General features: G+C 36.9%; 1 protein-coding gene across 1 annotated transcript; it reads right to left on the reverse strand.

Annotated features, from left to right (window-relative positions):
• Positions 1-254: 254 nt before the first annotated feature.
• LOC140874349 (probable protein phosphatase 2C 35) lies at positions 255-3,144 on the reverse strand. The gene is made up of 2 exons (XM_073277634.1): positions 1,665-3,144; positions 255-535 (listed from the first exon to the last, which is right to left on the reverse strand). The coding sequence occupies exons 1-2, from the start codon at positions 2,574-2,576 to the stop codon at positions 404-406; spliced, it is 1,044 nt and encodes a 347-aa protein (XP_073133735.1). The 5' UTR covers positions 2,577-3,144; the 3' UTR covers positions 255-403.
• Between the last annotated feature and the right edge of the window lie 17,080 nt (positions 3,145-20,224).

Consider the following 20,224-nt stretch of genomic DNA (forward strand, 5'->3'; position numbering starts at 1 on the left):
TGTAAGACAATCTCTTCAAACATTTTGTGGCAAATTATAAAAAAATCATGTTGTAATTTTAGATTTGTCTAAATACTCATCATCTTATTAAACCACTATATGATTTTACTATATTATAATAACATTATTTTATTTTTCTGTACTATTATTTCAATTTCAAAAATTAATATTTTTATTTTAAAAATCATACATTATTTTTTTTACGAAAAACACAGATCGAGTGTGTCACAATCTGCTAGTATAAATACACATACTCCCATAAATGCAACAAAAATATACATTTTTGAATTCTAGTGATAAAAAGAGGACATCAACCTTCGAAGATAATAAAACAAAAGCAAATTTGGCATTCAAAATGATGAACAATATGAACTACAGAAGTAAGAATTCAAGTTTTTATGCATTAGTCAAGTCTTTTAAGGTGTACAATGATGATCGTTATGTCGTCGGTTCGACTTTCATGCTCTAACCACAGCTTGTATGATTCTCTGGCAATGGCGGAACATGCATCTCTTGGATCTTCATATTTATTCACCTGTCAACAAGAAAATCTAATAAGCAATGCACGGACTTCGCTCCATGATTGTTCTTCGCGAACGCTGGAATTTTTGGAAGCATGTCAAATGGTACATTTAAGAGGAAAGGAAGCAAGTGGTACTATGTGAACTGGCTAAATATGAATACTGAACACATTTTAGCTAATATAACTCATCCGGGCACCTATGATCACACGCCTGCTGGTCAGGGGCGGAGACATAATCCCAAGTTAAAGACTGCAAATTCTCAAGTTACGTTTTCAGAAAGGTCAAAACTTAGATTTTTATTTTATAATTTTACTCGAGAATTCAAATACATGGACAATTCTTGGACCCATCCACCCATAAATGTCGTTTCATCAAAAGCTATTAGGTTGAAATTCAAAATCAACGAAACCAAACAACAGCTAAAGTGCTTAACATTTACATTATTTGGAATTTGAGATGAGATTGTTGAGTGGAGAGATTTGTGTTGCGGGTCGAATTTAATCGAGGAATTCAAAGCGGCAAGTTACGTTGGTGAACTGAGATAAGTGTGAAGAAGTCACTAGAAAACAACAGGATTCAGATGTTGAATTAACAGGGAATGAAGTAATAAAACACAGAACTAAAATAATAATTGCTGCACGCCGATGAACTTCAAAAGCTTACTTTTCCTCGACAAAAAATTGCAACCCAATAGTTTTAAAAAACTTGTAAGTAAACTTGGATGAATTTTGTAAAAGGTCCCTAGCTTATTGTGATCAATAGCATGACCTAATAAACATCTATGAAAATGTGATGGAACTGCAAAAAATATCCCACATGTATAGAGAAGTATCAACAAAAGAATAGACAGCATAACAACACATTGGTTTATCCCATAAAAAATATCTTTCATGGAGTATTTCGGAAAAACAAAAATATCTTTCATGGCTGAATTATTGATTTCACGGTTCCAAATATCATACTATTTAATTTAATCGATCTGGTTAAACACTGTTTTACAGAAAAATGAATTCAATTTACAGATCTTGTTCAGATTATATAGCAAGGCAGAAAAAGAAAAGTGTATAAAAAGATATTCAATGAACATCGGATGTATTGATGAAGAAATGAAATTCCAGCTTCAAAGCACATAAAGCTTACCATGTCCACCACAGTTTGGCTGGACAAGAACTCGAAAACGCCATCACTTGCCACAACAAAGAAAGGATGGTTTGATGTTAACTGAACCATTGACACCTCTGGATCAGCAACCACACCAATTTTCTCCGCAGTACTATCTCCAACGCTCCTCGTAAACGCCGTTCCGGGATACATCCCATCTTGAACCCATAACCTCGGTGGATCACCCCCCTCGGTTTCTTCATCTCCCCAAGACTGAATTCCAGGGTCCTTGAGCCCTTCAACTTGATCAACACTCAAAACCCTAGCCCCACAAAGCTTCACTCTGTCACATTCATCCTTCCTAAACGGTGTCTGATCATATGACAAGTCTTGTGCAACCACTCTTTCCCCTTCTTTTACAGCTAAAACAGCCCTCGAATCACCAACATTTGCCACATAAAGCCTATCTCCAATGACGAGTGCTGTAATCGCCGTAGTACCACTCATGTTATCATCTATATCACTATTGTGAAGTTCATTGTTTGTTGCTAAAAATGCAGTGCTATAAGACTTAACAGGATCATCCAACAAACCCACATCATTGGAGAGAATCTCAACAAGCCTATCCTTAACGAAATTCGAGCACCGTGTACCAAACAGCCCATGCCCATCAAACACGCCAAGGAAATGCACATTTGGGCTGCCATGAATGTTTGTTCTAACACAATAACTATCCTGGTTTTCCTTATCAGGGGTTTCAGGGTAGTAACCTCGCTGAGTAAGCACAGAATATTCTAACCTGAAATTGTGAGAAGGAACATTAACAACATCTGAAGATCTGTGAGCAAGAATATTTGCATTTTGACCCGTATAGACTCCCAATTCTTCCTTTTCATCTCCATTCGAAGATGGTGGATATCTACCACAGCACTTTCCATGAACACAACCCATATTTCCAAACCAACTTTCGAAAACTTGCCAAAGAATAGCAAACAGTTGCACACCAAATGCACAAGAAAATTCCAAAAAACGATCTTAGGCTTAAAGAATGCTAAACCCACGTCGAGTAATTAATTCTTTCGACACACGGCCAAAAGGCTTCCCAAAATCCCACGTTTCGTGGATTTCAAATGATTTTTCAAAAGGGTTTTTCCACAGAACAACGAAGAACACCCAAAATGTGGTTTCTTGAATTGGAAATCCTGATTGTTAAACTGACGAAGGCACGTAAAAATCAAACGTAGAAGAAACAAATGGGGGGTTTAAAATTATTCTTTTTCGAAGAGGAGGTCGGATCAAGATTGGAATAAACCAGTTGACAAGAAATGATCGTAAAGATAGTTGAAAAAGACAAGACTCAAGCATGGAAGGGAAAAAGGGGAGATTATTGTAAGACCCTAAAATCAAACCTCCAAGAAGACGAAGCCAGAAACTTTTTTGCTTTGATCACACATTGGAAATGGAATTTTTTTTTAAAGAAAAAAGCAAAATTTCAAGAACGAACAGAAGGGGTGGGGTTTGTTTGTAGGGTCCCACGACGAAATTGAACCTTTTTTCTTCAGATAAAGAAATGTTGACACCGTTAAAAATATTAGGACTAATTGCATTAATTTTCCATATGAAAAGTCTAATAATTATAAAATTTTTTAAAAAATATTAATAGGCTAATGTATCTCTCAGTTTTTTAAAATGTAGCACATTTTACCTTATGTTATACAAACTCGGGCACATTTATACCCTCTCATAGGGGTTTTTATACTAATTTTTTTAAAACATAGGGTCTAACATGCTATTAATTTTACACAGGGTGTTTTATACTTTTTAGACTTTTCACAGGGGATGTAAATGCAATTAACCCAAAATATTATTTCTAGCCTTAAAAAATATATATATTATTTCTATTATTTTTTTAAAAAAATAGTTCGATTTTTAGATATATTCTAGAAGAATCAATTTACCTATCTATATAATGTACAATATACACATGCTATATTATAATATTAAATAACATTTATATATTTAACCGAATTTTTAAAAGTACACATTTTGTAGGAGAGAGAAGAGATTGGCTACGATTAGGGATGAATGCCGGGTCGAATTTTTTGTTCGGATAGCAAAAACATAAACTCCGAACCCGAAAAACTCACTACTCGATAATCGGATACCCAAAATGAACAAAAATCCGTCTAAACACAATAATAACTCGCGAGACTCAAGATTGAAGTATTTTGAGGCTTGGAGTTTGGGCCTAGATCGATTTGCCCTGTAAATATTTTCTTTATGGTAATTTTGTTTTATTAATTATTATCGACTAACTTATATCTGAAACAACGAGATCTTAAAAACAGTGTCGCCTTACGAATAAAGCTGTCAAAATGGGTTGGTCTCATTGGATTGGCCCGCCCCGCCCTGCCCCGCTCTGTTATATAGGCGGGTTGGGTCGACAAATTTCCAACCCGCCTAAATAGAGGGTCGGCTTGCCCCACCATGCCAAGTGGTGGGTTGTGGGCCAACCTGTCCCAACCAGTCAAATATAACTAAAAATTGACCGTTTGGCAGGTCTGCGGGCTGAAAATCCTCAACCCAACCCAACCCAAGAAAGGTTGCGGGTTAGGCGGACAGACCCGTGAGTTGGTTCATTACAAATAAAAATAAAAAATTTTATAATTAATTATACATTTCATAAATAAATATTAATAGAAATATATTAATAAAATTTCTAATAATTAATTTCATACGTGTAAATTTTATATAAAATAATTAATACAATAGAAATCACAACTTTCACTAAAAAAATACATGTATATATCACCATAAGATTTTTTTTTAAAAAAATCATGCCCGCGGGCCAACCCAGGTGCGCGCGAGTTGGCCCGCCTAGGCCCGCCTTTACCCAACCAATTTAAATTATGTGGCGGGGCAGACCGATCCAATGGGTGGTAGCGCTTAGTCGTATCACGCCCAAATTAACCCAACTTTAATTAAATAAATAAACATGTAGTAGCGAGAGTAGGGATCATTCCCACGAAAAAATCGAAATTTATCGTGTTATTAAAAATACTGAAAATAAATAAAAGGGGTTTTTTTTTATTTTGAAATTAACTACCAATAATTAAAATCAAATTAAAATAAACTTTATCAACTAGCATGCAGGATTTAAAATTATAACGAGAAAATCAATTAAAACAAGTCTTGGTATCGGTCGACTACGCCCTTGAAGTTATTCACTCGATCATCGATTCTCTAAAAATAATTAATTCTCATTGAATATTCATAATTGGAAATTTGATTCCTATCTCACCATAATTTTAGTTAATTTGACACAAGCGTTCTAAATCAACTCTTACCAATGAATAAACCCAAATACAAGCGATTAAGGTTTAAACCCAAAGTAGCATTCAAACTAGTGAAATTGATGAAGCTAAACAATACAAACACAAGCGGTTGTACGATTTAACAAATTCACAAGCGAAAATTATTAATCATAGTTGCTTCACAAACTAGAGGGATCAAACAATTACGGATTTATATCTAATTTAGCTCTAGATTGTATGAGAAAATTATTAGGTGATCAAACCAATAATTAAACACACAAGCATATCAATCAATTCCAAACAACTCTTGATACTCAATTAAAAATTAAACGATGAAAATAAAATCTCACAAGATAAATAAAAATTCAAGGGTTTGTCTTCCTCTACCAAGAATTAAAACTTAGCCACAAATATTCATGAATTCCTAAGAAAAATTGAAGAAATAAATTAATTCTAAGGAGAAAAGATGAAAACCTAGCCGCCAAGACTTATTCTCCACTCTTCAGCTGTCCAAAGATGATTAAATTCGGGTTCTAGATGATATTTAAAGTATAGAGTCCTTCCCAAAAAAGTTTTCTAATTAAAATATAATTTCCCGAATTTCACGTATCGCTCGATCGGTAAAAAATGACCGATCGAGTGCACATAAGTCTAATCCGCATCATTTTTTCCATCTCTTCTCTCGCTCGATCGATAAAAAGTTACCGATCGATCGGGAGCTCTTCTGTCCAACATTTTCTTCCTCTCGCTCGATCGGTAAAAGTTACTGATCGATCAGGAATTTTTCTGCCTCGCACTTCTTCTCTTATCTCGGCTCTTTCCTTCCATTATTTAGCTCCATTTCTTCTCTTTTCCTATATCAAATCACATACAATGATTAGGATCTATAAAATAAATTTAATCAATCAAAATACACCTAATCATCACAATTTAATCCAAGTAAATATAGAAAAATATCGACATATCAAACTCCCACATACTTAAACCTTTGCTCGCCCTCGAGCAACACAAAACCAAAAATAAGTTCGAGCTCATAACCCGTAACAAAAATAACCATGATTTACACATGTGTGCCTCAGAAATTAACTCAATGCATGATCAAGAAAGACGTTAAAATTCTAACAACGGAACAAATTCAATATCCAGACATTTCAACTAGAGATATAGCCCCGAACGTGTGTGTGTGTATGGTCATTAGCAAGTGTCATGCACACTCCACAGATCCATTCAATGCAAAACTCCACAACAGCTCAAGTTGCACACCAACAAATCAAGTTGAACTATTGAGAAATTTTATATTCTTTTCACATGTCCGGGTAATTGCACCCGGTTGTCTTCAACTCCATACATTCTCCTCCAAATTTAGCTCTTGAAATTTGTAGGATTAGAATTTCAATCCTCATTCCAATGCCTCCCTTCACCTTACTAACTCCATTTTTTTCTCTTTTTTTTTCTTTGATTAAGCTCAAAAGGGAGATTGATAGGATAGCAACTTCCTAAGACTATCACAAGGCTCACACGACTTTCACTATGTCATATATAATTCACAAGCCATGACTCATGCGTGCTCAAAAATATTCAACAACCATATCAAAGTCTAATTTTCATTGGAGATCAAAGTATTTCAAGGTTAGCAAATCATCTATTTTCAAAAGAATGCATGTCATCAATTAGATATCATCATGGGCTAGTGAATTTCAATAGTCATATTGATCACTAACTAGGAGCTCTAATTTTTTTTTTTTCATAAACTGACACAATCATATACTTGACTAGCTAAGTCCTCTCCGCCATACTTAAAATCTTACATTGTCTCTAATGTAAGTCAAAATGCAAAACAAAAATAAATACTAAGAAAGAAAAGAAAATACTCCTCTTGGGTTGCCTCCCAAGCAGCGCCTCTTTTTACAGTCGTCGGCCCGACTGTATGCTTCAGTTGCTCATGGTGGTTCATATCTGGTTCCCTTGTCCACCTTCACCCAATTGAGAATTTTTACAATCAATTTCGGTCCATTATTTCTCTCCTTCGATTTCTTGGGGATTCTAGTCTCTTGATTATGCTTCCGTTTTCCCATTGGTATTCCTTTTGCTCGATCTGGAGGAAGTTTTGGCTAAGTTCTAGATGCCTGCAAATCAGAAAGAAAAATTTTAGCATTAGAATTCTCAGCAGGTCTTGCATTAACCTTCTACAACTTATCCTCATTCACAACTCTCTTGTTTTTTTGTGACAAGTGATCATTGATATCAAGATTATTAACAACACTTTCACAACTAGGAAATTTCATGGTTTCAAAAATATTAAACTTAACAACCTCCCCATCAAATTTCATAGTGAGATATGATAGATTTTGAAGTTTTTAGAAACGGTCTTCCTAGAAAAATTGAACTATTCACATCATTATTTTTCATGTCAAGCACATAAAAGTCAGCAGGAAAAACCAATTTATCAACTTTCACAAGAACATCATCGAGCACATCCCTAGGATAAATAGTAGACCTATCAACCATCTAAATTACAATTGCAGTTTTCTTCAAGGGCCCTAGTTTTAAGGAAGCATAAGTAGAATATGACATTACATTAATCGATGCTCCTAAATCTAACATGAACGTATCCAGTTGAGCATCTCCTATCTTACAAGGAATTGAAAACATACCTGGATCCTTGCATTTTGCGGGTATCTTTTTCTGAATCACAGCAGAAACCTGTTCTCCTACTTCTATTTTTTGGCATCCCTTCAACTTTTGTTTTCTTTTCGTAGTACACAATTCTTTTAAAAATTTATCATAGCGAGGTACTTGTTTAATAACATCTAACAAGTAAATATTTATCTCACATCTACGAAAAGTGTCATACATCTCCTTAATACCTTAATCCTTCCTAGACTCCTTCAATGCAAGGGGAAACGGGGATACCGGTTTATGTTCAAAAAGGGGAGGAAACTTACCTTTTGGTGTGTCTTTTTGAACTATCTCCTCCTCCTCTACCTTGGATTTATCCTCATCTTCGAATCTTCATTGTCATTGGGCTTATATGATTCAAGATTTGTGTGGTCTTGGATTGGTGATGTAACGCCCAGAAATTCGTCACGTAAATCCGCATGCATAACTAGGGGATTTAATAATTTTAAAATAATGTGAAAATGTGTTAAATTGTTTTTATGAGTTATTATGTGAATTATGTTATTTATTTGCATGTTTTAAATATTTTTCTTTGGCATTTAAATCTGTATAATGTGATTTATGAATTTATTTGAGAAAAATTATTTTATGATCGCGTAGGCGGGACCGTGGACGGACTAGATGTTGTTTTCACCCAAAATACTTTATGATATTTTTAGGAGCCTTAAAATATTATTTTAAGGTATAATTTGAAGAAAATTATGGTATTTATATATATGTATATTTATAGGTCCGTTTTTACCCAAAATAAGTCATTTTAATAACTTTTATTAAGCTTTAAAAATCCCATTAATTATAATTTCGGGATTTAAGGTTAAATATCAGATTTATATTGTATTTAAGAGTTTTAAAATTTTATATGTTTAGAGTATATATTTATCCTAATTAATTATTAGTTAAATTATGCTAAATTATCTTCTAAAACCCTACCCTATTCACGTTTCTTCCTACCTAGCCACCTCCACCTTCTTCCTTCTCCTCTCCCACGTTTTTACAGCAGAATCACTAGCCTCCATATCCGATTCTTCAAGGTTTTTAAATTAGTTTGAAGGTTCGTTCGTCCCGGCGAGCCCGATACGCGTCGTTTGCGTCGTTTCTTGCAAATATTCATCAAGGCACGTTTCCAATCCATTCTTGGCCACCATTTAAATCATATACACTGATTTTAAGGATGAATGATGTGTTAATGCATGCATTTTTTAGTTTTGAAGGATATTTCTTATTGTTCATGCATGTTTCACGTTTTTGAGTTAGATGCCTCAAGTTTGATGTGATTTCTGTTCATGGCTTGATCGAGTCTGCTGCCAATCAATTCTTGGTTCTAGGAGGGTCCCTTAGGGTCTTTTTGGGATGATGGTTAGGTCCTAGGAGTGGCTGGTCGTGGCTAGAACCCCTGCTGTTGCATGGGCGACGGGCTGCACATTGTTGGATGAAGATGGGATCGGGTTCAGCATCAGGGAGTCTATGGCTGAGCCAAGCTGGGTCCTATGGTTTCATTGGGACCCTAGGGTGGTTCAGTTGTCGGAGCTCCGGCCAGTGGTGGCCGGAGCTGGTCGGAAAGTGCATAGGTTCAGGGGCTGCTCATGGGGGAGGGTTGCGCAGGTTTGAAGGGGGAAAAACCAGCCATGGTCGAGCCATGCACTGCATGGCTCGAACCATGGCTGGACCCAGAAGGACCCACAGGACCCTGGGTTGGTCCTATGGGTGGGGCTCCGGCCAGGGGCGGCCGGAGCAGAGCGGTCTAAGGCTAAAGGGAGGGGCTGCCGTGGGGTGTAGGGCTAGGAGTTTAGGGTTGAGTTTAGGGTTTAAGTTGACCGAGTCCGGGTCGGGTCAAGTCTTGATGGGTCAAAATAATTTTAGTTCGAGTCTTGATTTTATTATTTGGGCTTGGGTATTTTATTTTTATTAATTAAGAGTTTAAGTAATTAATTAATGGGTTGGGCTTGTTAATTAATTAATTGGACTAATTTAATGTGCTTTATTAATTATGAAAGTCAGCCCACTAATTTGTCATGGGTCGTGTGATCCATGAGAATTATTGGGTCAAGTTGAGTCGGGTTTAATAATTTTATCGGCCTAGTTTATAATTACTGGTTAAATAATACTTTTATTAATTAAATTTTAAGTTAATTAGTTAATGGGCCTAAATTATATTTTATGTGAGCCCATAAGTTTTTCATGGGTTTGGGGGCCCATGAAACTTAATGGGCCAGGTCAGGTTGGGCTTAGCTGTTTTTGGGCCAGTTTAGGAATTTTTGTGTTTAAGTCTAGTGGTCAGCAGCTCGAACAAGTTCTTGGAAAAAAAAATAAATTTCCATAAATATATATTTAATTCATGCATGCATTTTTATTAGATATATAAGTATGATTTTTAAGAAAACAAATTAAATATATATTTACGGGCAAATTTTCATGAAAATAAAGAAATAAGTGAGAATTTTCAAATTCGTGCATCATGTAAGAATTTTTTTTGATAAGTTTAAATTCATGTTAAGAAAAATAATTTTTTTTATGGAAGTTGAAGTGAAGGTGGAAAGTGATATGGTTGGAGGCCGGGATACCTGGGTCCGGTGACCTTTCTAATGATGTTTTATGTATGATGAGCTTATGGATCCAGCTGAGAGGGCTGGTGAAGTGGCAGCACAGAGGTGAAACCCCACCGCCGCGTACGTTGGTTTAAGATTGATTAATCGCTTAGTATGATGTCACCGACATGGATACGATCTGTTAAGGAAACTAAGAAATCATGATAAGTTATTTTATGAGATTTATTAAGTATGATGATATATGCTTAGCATGATGATAAAGCAGTATAATTATTCATTTCATGTTTATATGCATAAAATTTTAAGATCATGCACGTATATTTATATTCACGTATTTTATATGATGTGTGCTTGTGTGTAGTTTCATTTTGTTATGTAAGGATAGAACGTGCTGAGCCTCTAGGCTCACTAGATTTAAATGGTGCAGGTGAGCAGAATGTTAATGAGGATAATGTCTTCCCGACTTGCGACGAGGGCGTATGTGTTTCCAGGCGGCTAGAAAAATTCTGATATCACAAACAGTTCCCGGCAACGGCACCAAAAAACTCGACCGGCTAAATCGGTATGATTAAAAATCAAATGGCAAGCGCACCAGGTTAAATTATAATATAGTGGACAAAGGTCCAAATGTCGAACCCATAGGGACTGTATAATTATGATTACCAAAATATATTTATTTCTACTTAATCTAGACTAATAAAAAAAAAAGATTTTAGATTTTAAACTAATAATTAAAATTGTAATTAAAATAAAATTAACTAAAGCGCAGCAGAAAAATTTGGATTTAACTCAAATTTGGAAAAAGCTCGATCAAGGACTCACGTACCAGACAATTCATGTAACAAGCAGTTGATCTAAGACATCATACTTAATCTTAATTCACGGGAATTTTCCTAATTTGTTCGAAGGACTATTTCTAGAACAATCAAACCTATTCAAATATTGATGAACTAATCATTCGTAATTATAATCAAATTTGAATGCATGAATAACTGTGAAAATTCAGTTTACACCCAAACCGCATAATGAAACCGAATTCTATTTCTAGTCAGTTTTACACTATGTTGAATATCAAAGTGATCGAATTCGAAACCTCCTCTGTCGACTTGGAATCGATTAACAAGCAAGCAAATAACTGACCAAGAAATTTCACAAGACAAATATAAATTCAATAATCAATAAATTCAAATCAAGTATGAAAATCTCAAATAAACAAACGAGTTTCTACATAAATTGTCCGGCCCAATCACGTGGCCTTGATCAAAAAAGAAAACTACTCAATAAATAAATTCATGATCAAACAAGGTTTTTAATCATGAAAAGTAAAAATAAAATAAAAGAAAAGAAGAAGAAATCTTCTCCCAAGCCTGTAGCCTCAGCCGCCTTGCGTCTCAAATTCTGAAATCTGGAACCCTTATTTTTCTGATAAAAGATCTATTTATACGTCCAAAATAAGTAAAAGATAATATCCTTCCCGAGCAAGAATTTCCAAAAATAAAACTCTGGTCGCGCGGCTCGCTCGAGAGAGCACAAGTCTCGCTCGAGCGAGAAACTCTCTGTCCCGAAGATTTAAATTCCCGCATCGCTCTCTCGAGCGAGACATGTTCTGCCTCAAAAAAAAATCAATCACGCACAGACCAAGCGCGATAGCTTCTCTTCAAGCGCTAAACTCCACCCTTCAGCGAGATATCACTCCCTTTAGTGCTAACCATACTTCTTTAGCGCCTTAGCACTCTTCCTAGCTCCAAACTCAAGTGCAATCGCGCTACAGCCTTCACCAACAGCGCAACTTTCAACCTGCTCCGAGCGATAAATTTAAAAAATACATATCTTGAGTTTTAGCCGTCGGATCGAGCTGAAATTTGGACAGCAGCTTAAAAACATCTTGAAATTTATTCTGAACGGTGGAGATCAGATTTGGATCTTTCTAAAATTAAATTTGATTTTTCGACCAAAGCTGCTCCGTAATTCACTCTTCAAAAATTCATTTTCCTACAAAATTAACCCGAGAAGTGAAATACAAACAAATGCAATAAAACACATAAAAACACATAAAATAAAATGAATGCACACAAAATAAACATAAAAATATCACAAACTAATGCACACAAAATGCACTTATCAACACCCCCATACTTAAACCTTGCTCGCCTTGAGCAAGACATGCAAAAACAAAATGTAAACAAAAACATAAGTAATGACGAATCATGAATGTGCAAAGCCTCCGAGAAGTTCAATCACAAAACCAAAAACACAGACATGCTCTCAACTTTTCATAATACACTTTCGGTTTAACGTGAACGTGCGCGTGTGAAATATCATTCCGGTTTCATGCAACTTAGATCGAATTCGTCTCAAATCTGCTTAGCAACCTATGACACATCAGTGCAAGTTTCACTTTTCATGTGCCCATTCCTTCCAATGACCTCTAGACTAAACCCACATCCCTTGAGATAATGAATTACACACCTCCGGATTTTGCACCCGGTATTGCTTTAGCCCCAATAATTACCCGCTGACTTAGCTATAACTGGCTAGGATACAAAAAATCAATCTATTTTTTCTTTCTAATCCCCTCGTCTATAGCCCGGATGGAGCATCAATCCCATTTAATCCGCATACTTAGCCTTAAATTTAATATTTTTTAGGATTTTAATCCTTTCAAGGCCCGGATGGAATTGAATAATTTTTTTTTTCTAGGTGCGCCCAAGATCATAAGTGTAAACTAGAGCCTCATCAAAATTCATAGAACACAATCAAGGTCCACAAACCACCTATTGTCATGCAATGGTCAAACAGACAGAAACTTCCTCAAATCTTTCGCTACAATCCACTGGTCTAACACAAGTGCTTAGAAATATTCATGGTTCAACCTACAGTTTCTCATGTCAAGTCAAGAGCAAATTTTTTTTAAAAAAAACCAATTTTTTCAAATAAACTTCATTATCATTGACTATTATGACTCATCCTACTCATAAAAATGCAAACAACAACAAACACAAACTGTATGCAAACAAATACGAAGCACGGCATATGCAAAACAAACATAACAAACAATGCAATAAACTAGTCTACCCCCCATACTTATCCAAAGCATTGCCCTCAATGCTTCAGAACAATGAACAGAATGCAAAACAAACAAAAACAAAATGAGAACAAAAATAACACTCCCCTGGTTTTCGATTCATCCTCTTCCTTCTTGACAGTATCAGCCGGGACGGTAGCAGCAGTCTAGATAAATCAGCAGGCACGACAAACTAGCATGGGAAAGAAACAGAAATCAAATAAAAAGCAAAAACAAAAACAAAATAAAAAGCAAAAACAAAAACAGTGGGTTGCCTCCCAATCAGCGCTAAATTTATAGTCTATAGCCCGACTCTACTCTTCTCTTGAGTGGCGACATTCAAGGTGGTTTATCCACTGTCTTTGAAAAACTCAGATTAGTCCTGCACTTGCATGTAACACCATTAAAGAAATTGTGCAAGGGACTAATTCCTGCAGGAAATTGCACCTGCAGACATGCACCAACATCATGCATCCCATCAACTAAATAAACACCAGAGCAAGATTTTAAAATTGGGCTCTCAGTAGCCGACTTTAACATTTTAAATACAACTTGCTCATCGTTCAGTCTCAAAACTAACTCTCCTCTCTCAACATCAATTAACGCCCTACTAGCAACAAGAAAAGGGCGTCCTAAAATCATAGGCACCTCACAATCCTCATCTATGTCAAGAATAACAAAGTCTAGAGGATAAATAAATTGTTCTATCTTGACTAGGACATTCTCTACGATCCCTCTCGGATATTTGATAGAACCATCAGCAAATTTGAGAGAGATAGCAGCAGGTTCAATATTTTCTGTAATGAACTGGGCTGGCCCAGTTCATTCTTGCTCTCATGATCTTCTCCCCCCTGGTGGGGAGTTTTTTCTAGCTCAATGGTACCAGGATTGAGGGAACATTGCATTTACGGCCTGGAGTGCAAGGTTTGAATCCTGGGGAGGGCAAAAACTCTCCACCAGGGGGGAGAAGATCATGAGAGCAAGAATGAACTGGGCCAGCCCAGTTCATTACAAAAAAGGGCGCTAGCTCAATGGTACCAGGATTGAGGGAATATTGCATTTATGACCTGGAGTGCAAGGTTCGAATCCTGGGGAGGGCAAAAACTCCCCACCAGGGGGGAGAAGATCATGAGAGCAAGAATGAACTGGGCCAGCCCAGTTCATTACATTTTCTACTTCTAATTTTCGAGCAATAGAATATGACATTAAATTTATGCTCGACCCAAGATCACACAACACATTTTCAAAAGATAAACTTCCAATTTTACAGGGTATAGAAAAACTCCCTGGATCCTGAAATTTTGGTGGAAGCTTCTTTTTCAGCACCGCCGAACACTCCTCATTCAGTGTGACTTGTGTTACGTCATTCAGCTTCTTCTTATTTTTCAGCAAGTTTTTCAGAAATCTTGCATAGTTCGCCATCTGAGCTAAAGCATCTGCAAAAGGTATGTTAATATGTAGTTTCTTGAAAATTTCAAAAACTTTTTAAATTGAGAATCAAATAACAGTTGCTTAGCTCTAAGAGAAAAAGGTAGAGTAGATATATCAACCTTATCATTAACTTCAAATTTTGAAGTCTTACCTTTCTTACCTGCCTTGGAGGAATTTTCAACACGCACATCCTCCATAACTTCTGCAATTTTCAGCCCCTCAACAGTAGATGTTTCGTCCCTCTGCTCCTCAGATTTTTCAGATTGTGATCTAGTCACTACCATGATAGCGTTCACGCCTCTTGGATTTGGTTCAGTGTTGCTAGGCAACGCTCCAGTAGGACGAGTAGAGAGTTGGGTTGCTATCTGACTCATCTGGACTTCTAACTTCTGCAACATACTTTCCTGATTCTGTAAGCGAGCCTCAGTTCCTGCAACGTATTTCATCATGATATCCTCAAAACTCGGCTTCTTCTCCTCTTGCTTAGGCTGCCAGTTTGGATTATAGTTGTTGTTTGAGTTGTATGTCTGTCGTCCTTGATTGCCCATAAAATTCACAGCCTCAACTTCAAACAACTGCTGCTCTTCTTGCAAATTCCCTTGAACATGATTCACTGGCGCTGATTTCATAAGTGCCACTTGGTGTGTCAACGCGTCAATCTTCGCATTCAGGGCCATTAAAGCATCGACCTCTAGAACTCCAGCCTTCTTCTCTCTCTTCACATCTGGCCACCCAATGTTACTCTCTGCCATGTTGCCAATGATTTCCCAAGCTTCAGCTGGCGTCTTCCTGAACAAACATCCATTAGCCGCAACATCCAGCATAGATCGAGCCGACTGATCGGCTCCATTGTAGAACGTCTGAGTCTGCTGGCTCTGAGTAAGATTATGTTGAGGACACATCCTCAACATCTTTTTAAATCGGGTCCAAGCCGCATGCAGAGATTCGGCTTCTTTCTGCCTAAATGAGATGATGTCGGAGAATAGTTTTGCCATCTTCGTGGGAGGAAAATATTTGTTCAGAAAAGTCTGAACAAGTTGGTCCCATGTAGTGATCGAACCAGAAGGCAAATCATCTAGCCACTCAACAGCTTCTCCTTGAAGAGAGAATGGGAATAACCACAGTCTCACTGCATCAGAGGTTACTCCATTGACTTGGAATGTGTCGCAAATCGACAGGAATCGCTCAAGATGAGCGTAGGGGTCTTCCACAGATGTACTCCCAAATCTTGCTTGCAATTGGATCAGCTGAATAGTGGAAGGCTTCAATTCAAAGTTATTCGCCTCGACAGCAGGGCGAACGATACTAGATCCATAGCCTTCAGTAGGTGGACGAATGATGTCTAGAACAATTCTGTTATCTGCCATCTTTCCTAGCACCTGAAAGTTACAAAGAAGAGAGAGGAACTCAGAATTTAATAAATAAAATAAAATAAAATCTAATCTCAAGAGAAACAAAAATTCTGATATCACAAACAGTCCCCGGCAACGGCGCCAAAAACTTGACCGGCTAAATCGGTATGATTAAAAATCAACTGGGAAGCGCACCAGGTCAAATTATAATATAGTGGACAAATTTCCAGATGTCGAATCCACAGGGACTGTATAATTATGATTACCAAAATATATTTATTTCTACTTAATCTAGACTAATAAAAAAAATAATTTCAGATTTTAAACTAATAATTAAAATTGAAATTAAAATAAAATTAACTAAAGCGCAGCAGAAAAATTTGGATTTAACTCAAATTTTGGAAAAGCTCGATCAAGGACTCACGTAGGTATCAGACAATTCATGTAATAAGCAGTCGATATAAGACATCATACTTAATCTTGATTCACGGGGATTTTCCTAATTTGTTCGAAGGACTATTTCTAGAACAATCAAACCTATTCAAATATTGATAATTCTAATCAAATTTGAATGCATGAATAACTGTGAAAATTTAGTTTACACCCAAACCGCATAATGAAATCGAATTTTATTTCTAGTCAGTTTTACACTATGTTGAATATCAAAGTGATCGAATTCGAAACCTCCTCTGTCGACTTGGAATCGATTAACAAGCAAGCAAATAACTGGCCAAGAAATTTCACAAGACAAATATAAATTCAATAATCAATAAATTCAAATCAAGTATGCAAATCTCAAATAAACAAACGAGTTTCTACATAAATTGTCCGGCCCAATCACGTGGCCTTGATCGAAAAAGAAAACTACTCAATAAATAAATTCATGATCAAACAAGGTTTTTAATCATGAAAAGTAAAAATAAAATAAAAAAAAGAAGAAGAAATCTTCTCCCAAGCCTGTAGCCTCAGCCGCCTTGCGTCTCAAATTCTGAAATCTGGAACCCTTATTTTTCTGATAAAAGATCTATTTATACGTCCAAAATAAGTAAAAGATAATATCATTCCCGAGCAAGAATTTTCCAAAAATAAAACTCTGGTCGCGCGGCTCGTTCGAGCGAGAAACTCTCTGTCCCGAAGATTTAAATTCCCTCCCGAAGATTTAAATTCCCACGAGCGAGCGATCACAAGCTCTCGCTCGAGCAAGACATGTTCTGTCTAAAAAAAAAAATCAATCACGCACAGACCAAGCGCGATAGCTTCTCTTCAAGCGCTAAACTCCACCCTTCAGCGCGATAGCACTCCCTTTAGCGCTAACCATACTTCTTTAGTGCCTTATCACTCTTCCTAGAACCAAACTCAAGTGCAATCGCGCTGCAGCCTTCACCAACAACGCAACTTTCAACCTGCTCCGAGCGACAAATTTGAAAAATTCATATCTTGAGTTCTAGCCGTCGGATCGAGCTGAAATTTGGACAGCAGCTTCAAAACATCTTGGTCTTAATTCTGAACGGTGAAGATTGGATTAGGATCTCTCTAAAATTAAATTTGAATTTTTGATCAAAGCTACTACGTAATTCACTCTTCAAAAATTCATTTTCCTACAAAATTAACCTGAAGAGTGAAATACACACAAATGCAATAAAACACATAAAAACATATAAAATAAAATGAATGCACACACAATAAACATAAAAATATCATGAACTAATGCACACAAAATGCACTTATCAGTAGGGCACTACGATCCGAGGATGGTAGGAAGGAGATCTTGAGGGAGCAGTAGAGGAAGAGGCAGTTCCAACCATCGTACCACGAGTCATATCCACAGCAGGATGCAAAGAAGCAATCCACTAGGCCGTCGAAGGGCCCAAATCCACTGAGACAACAAGGAGCTATCGTTCCTCGTGCAGAAGCACTACCTCTTTGCCAGAAATGCCAGAAGCCCCATCCAGGACCGTGCATGAAGGGATCAGGCATGTGCTACCATTGCAAGGAACCGGAACACATTATGCTGCACTGTCCCAAGAAGAATGCTGTCAAACGAGTCTTTGTGATGCAGGCGAAGGAAGCAGTGTCGGATACTTTGCGCATCACGGGTAATTTTACTTTACGCATTAAATTTGTCGCATTTGGATTGCTCGATTCGGAACTACACGAGGAAACTTGTTCTTGCCTAGGGTTCGTTTCAATTTCGAGGACGAAATTCCTTTTAAGGGGGAGAGAATTGTAAGGCCCAGAAATTTGTCACGTAAATCCGCATTCATAACTAGGAGATTTAATAATTTTAAAATAATGTGAAAATGTGTTAAATTGTTTTTATGAGTTATTATGTGAATTATGTTATTTATTTGCATGTTTTAAATATTTTTCTTCGGCATTTAAATCTGAATGATGTGATTTATGAATTTATTTGAGAAAGTTTATTTTATGATCGCGTAGGCGGGACCGTGGACGGACGAGATGTTGTTTTCATCCAAAATACTTTATGAGATTTTTAGGAGCCTTAAAATATTATTTTAAGGTATAATTTGAAGAAAGTTATGGTATTTATATATATGTATATTTATAGGTCCGTTTTTATCCAAAATAAGTCATTTTAATGACTTTTATTAAGCTTTAAAAATCCCATTAATTATAATTTCCGGATTTAAGGTTAAATATCATATTTATATTGTATTTAAGAGTTTTAAAATTTTATATTTTTAGGGTATATATTTATCCTAATTAATTATTAGTTAAATTATGCTAAATTATCTCCTAAAACCCTACCCTATTCACGTTTCTTCCTACCTAGCCATCTCCACCTTCTTCCTTCTCCTCTCCCACATTTTTACAGCAGAATCACTAGCCTCCATATCCGGTTCTTCAAGGTTTTTAAATTAGTTTGAAGGTCCGTTCGTCCCGGCGAGCCCGATACGCGTCGTTTGCATCGTTTCTTGCAAATATTCATCAAGGCACGTTTTCAATCCATTCTTGGCCACCATTTAAATCATATACACTGATTTTAAGGATGGATGATGTGTTAATGCATGCGTTTTTCAGTTTTTAAGGATATTTCTTATTGTTCATGCATGTTTCACGTTTTTGAGTTAGATGCCTCAAGTTTGATGTGATTTCTGTTCATGGCTTGATCGAGTCTGCTGCCAATCGATTCTTTGTTCTACGAGGGTCCCTTAGGGTCGTTTTGGGATGATGGCCAGCTCCTAGGAGTGGCTGGTCGTGGCTATAACCCCTGATGTTGCATGGGCGACGGGCTGCACATTGTTGGAGGAAGATGGGATTGGGTTCAGCATCAGGGAGTCTATGGCTGAGCCAAGCTGGGTCCTATGCTTGCATTGGGACCCTGGGGTGGTTCAGGTGTCGGAGCTCCGGCCAGTGGTGGCCGGAGCTGGTCGGAAAGTGCATAGGTTCAGGGGCTGCTCATGGGGGAGGGTTGCACAGGTTTGAAGGGGGAAAAACCAGCCATGGCCGAGCCATGCATGGCATGGTTCAAACCATGGCTGGACAAGGAAGGACCCACAGGACCCTGAGTTGGTCGTGTGGGCGGGGCTCCGACCAGGGGCGGCCGGAGCAGAGCTGTCTAAGGCTAAAGGGAGGGGCTGCCGTGGGGTGTAGGGCTAGGAGTTTAGGGTTGAGTTTAGGGTTTAAGTTGACCGGGTCCGGGTCGGGTCAAGTCTTGATGGGTCAAAATAATTTTAGTTCGAGTCTTGATTTTATTATTTGGGCTTGGGTATTTTTTTTTTTAATTTAGAGTTTAAGTAATTAATTAATGGGTTGAGCTTGTTAATTAATTAATTAGACTAATTTAATGTGCTTTATTAATTATGGAAGTGAGGCCACTAATTTGTCATGGGCCGTGTGATCCATGAGAATTATTGGGTCAAGTTGAGTCCGGTTTAATAATTTTATCGACCTAGTTTATAATTACTGGTTAAATAATATTTTTATTAATTAAATTTTAAGTTAATTAGTTAATGGGCCTAAATTATGTTTTATGTGAGCCCATAAGTTTTCCATGGGTTTGGGGGCCCATGAAACTTAATGAGCCAGGTCAGGTTGGGCTTAGGAGTTTTTGGGCCAGTCTAGGAATTTTTGTGTTTAAGTCTAGTGGTCAGCAGCTCGAACAAGTCTTTGAAAAAAAAATAAATGTTCGTAAATATATATTTAATTCATGCATGCATTTTTATTAGATATATAAGTATGATTTTTAAGA

Source organism: Henckelia pumila, chromosome 1 (genome assembly GCF_033568475.1).
Source record: "Henckelia pumila isolate YLH828 chromosome 1, ASM3356847v2, whole genome shotgun sequence".
NCBI lineage: Eukaryota > Viridiplantae > Streptophyta > Magnoliopsida > Lamiales > Gesneriaceae > Henckelia > Henckelia pumila.

Excerpts from the sequence above, each read along its gene's own strand:
- LOC140874349 (XM_073277634.1), bottom strand. The coding sequence starts at position 2,576 with ATGGGTTGTGTTCATGGAAAGTGCTGTGGTAGATATCCACCATCTTCG. Across the intron at positions 536-1,664 it reads GCCAAACTGTGGTGGACATG|GTGAATAAATATGAAGATCC; the intron begins GTAAGCTTTATG and ends TCTTGTTGACAG.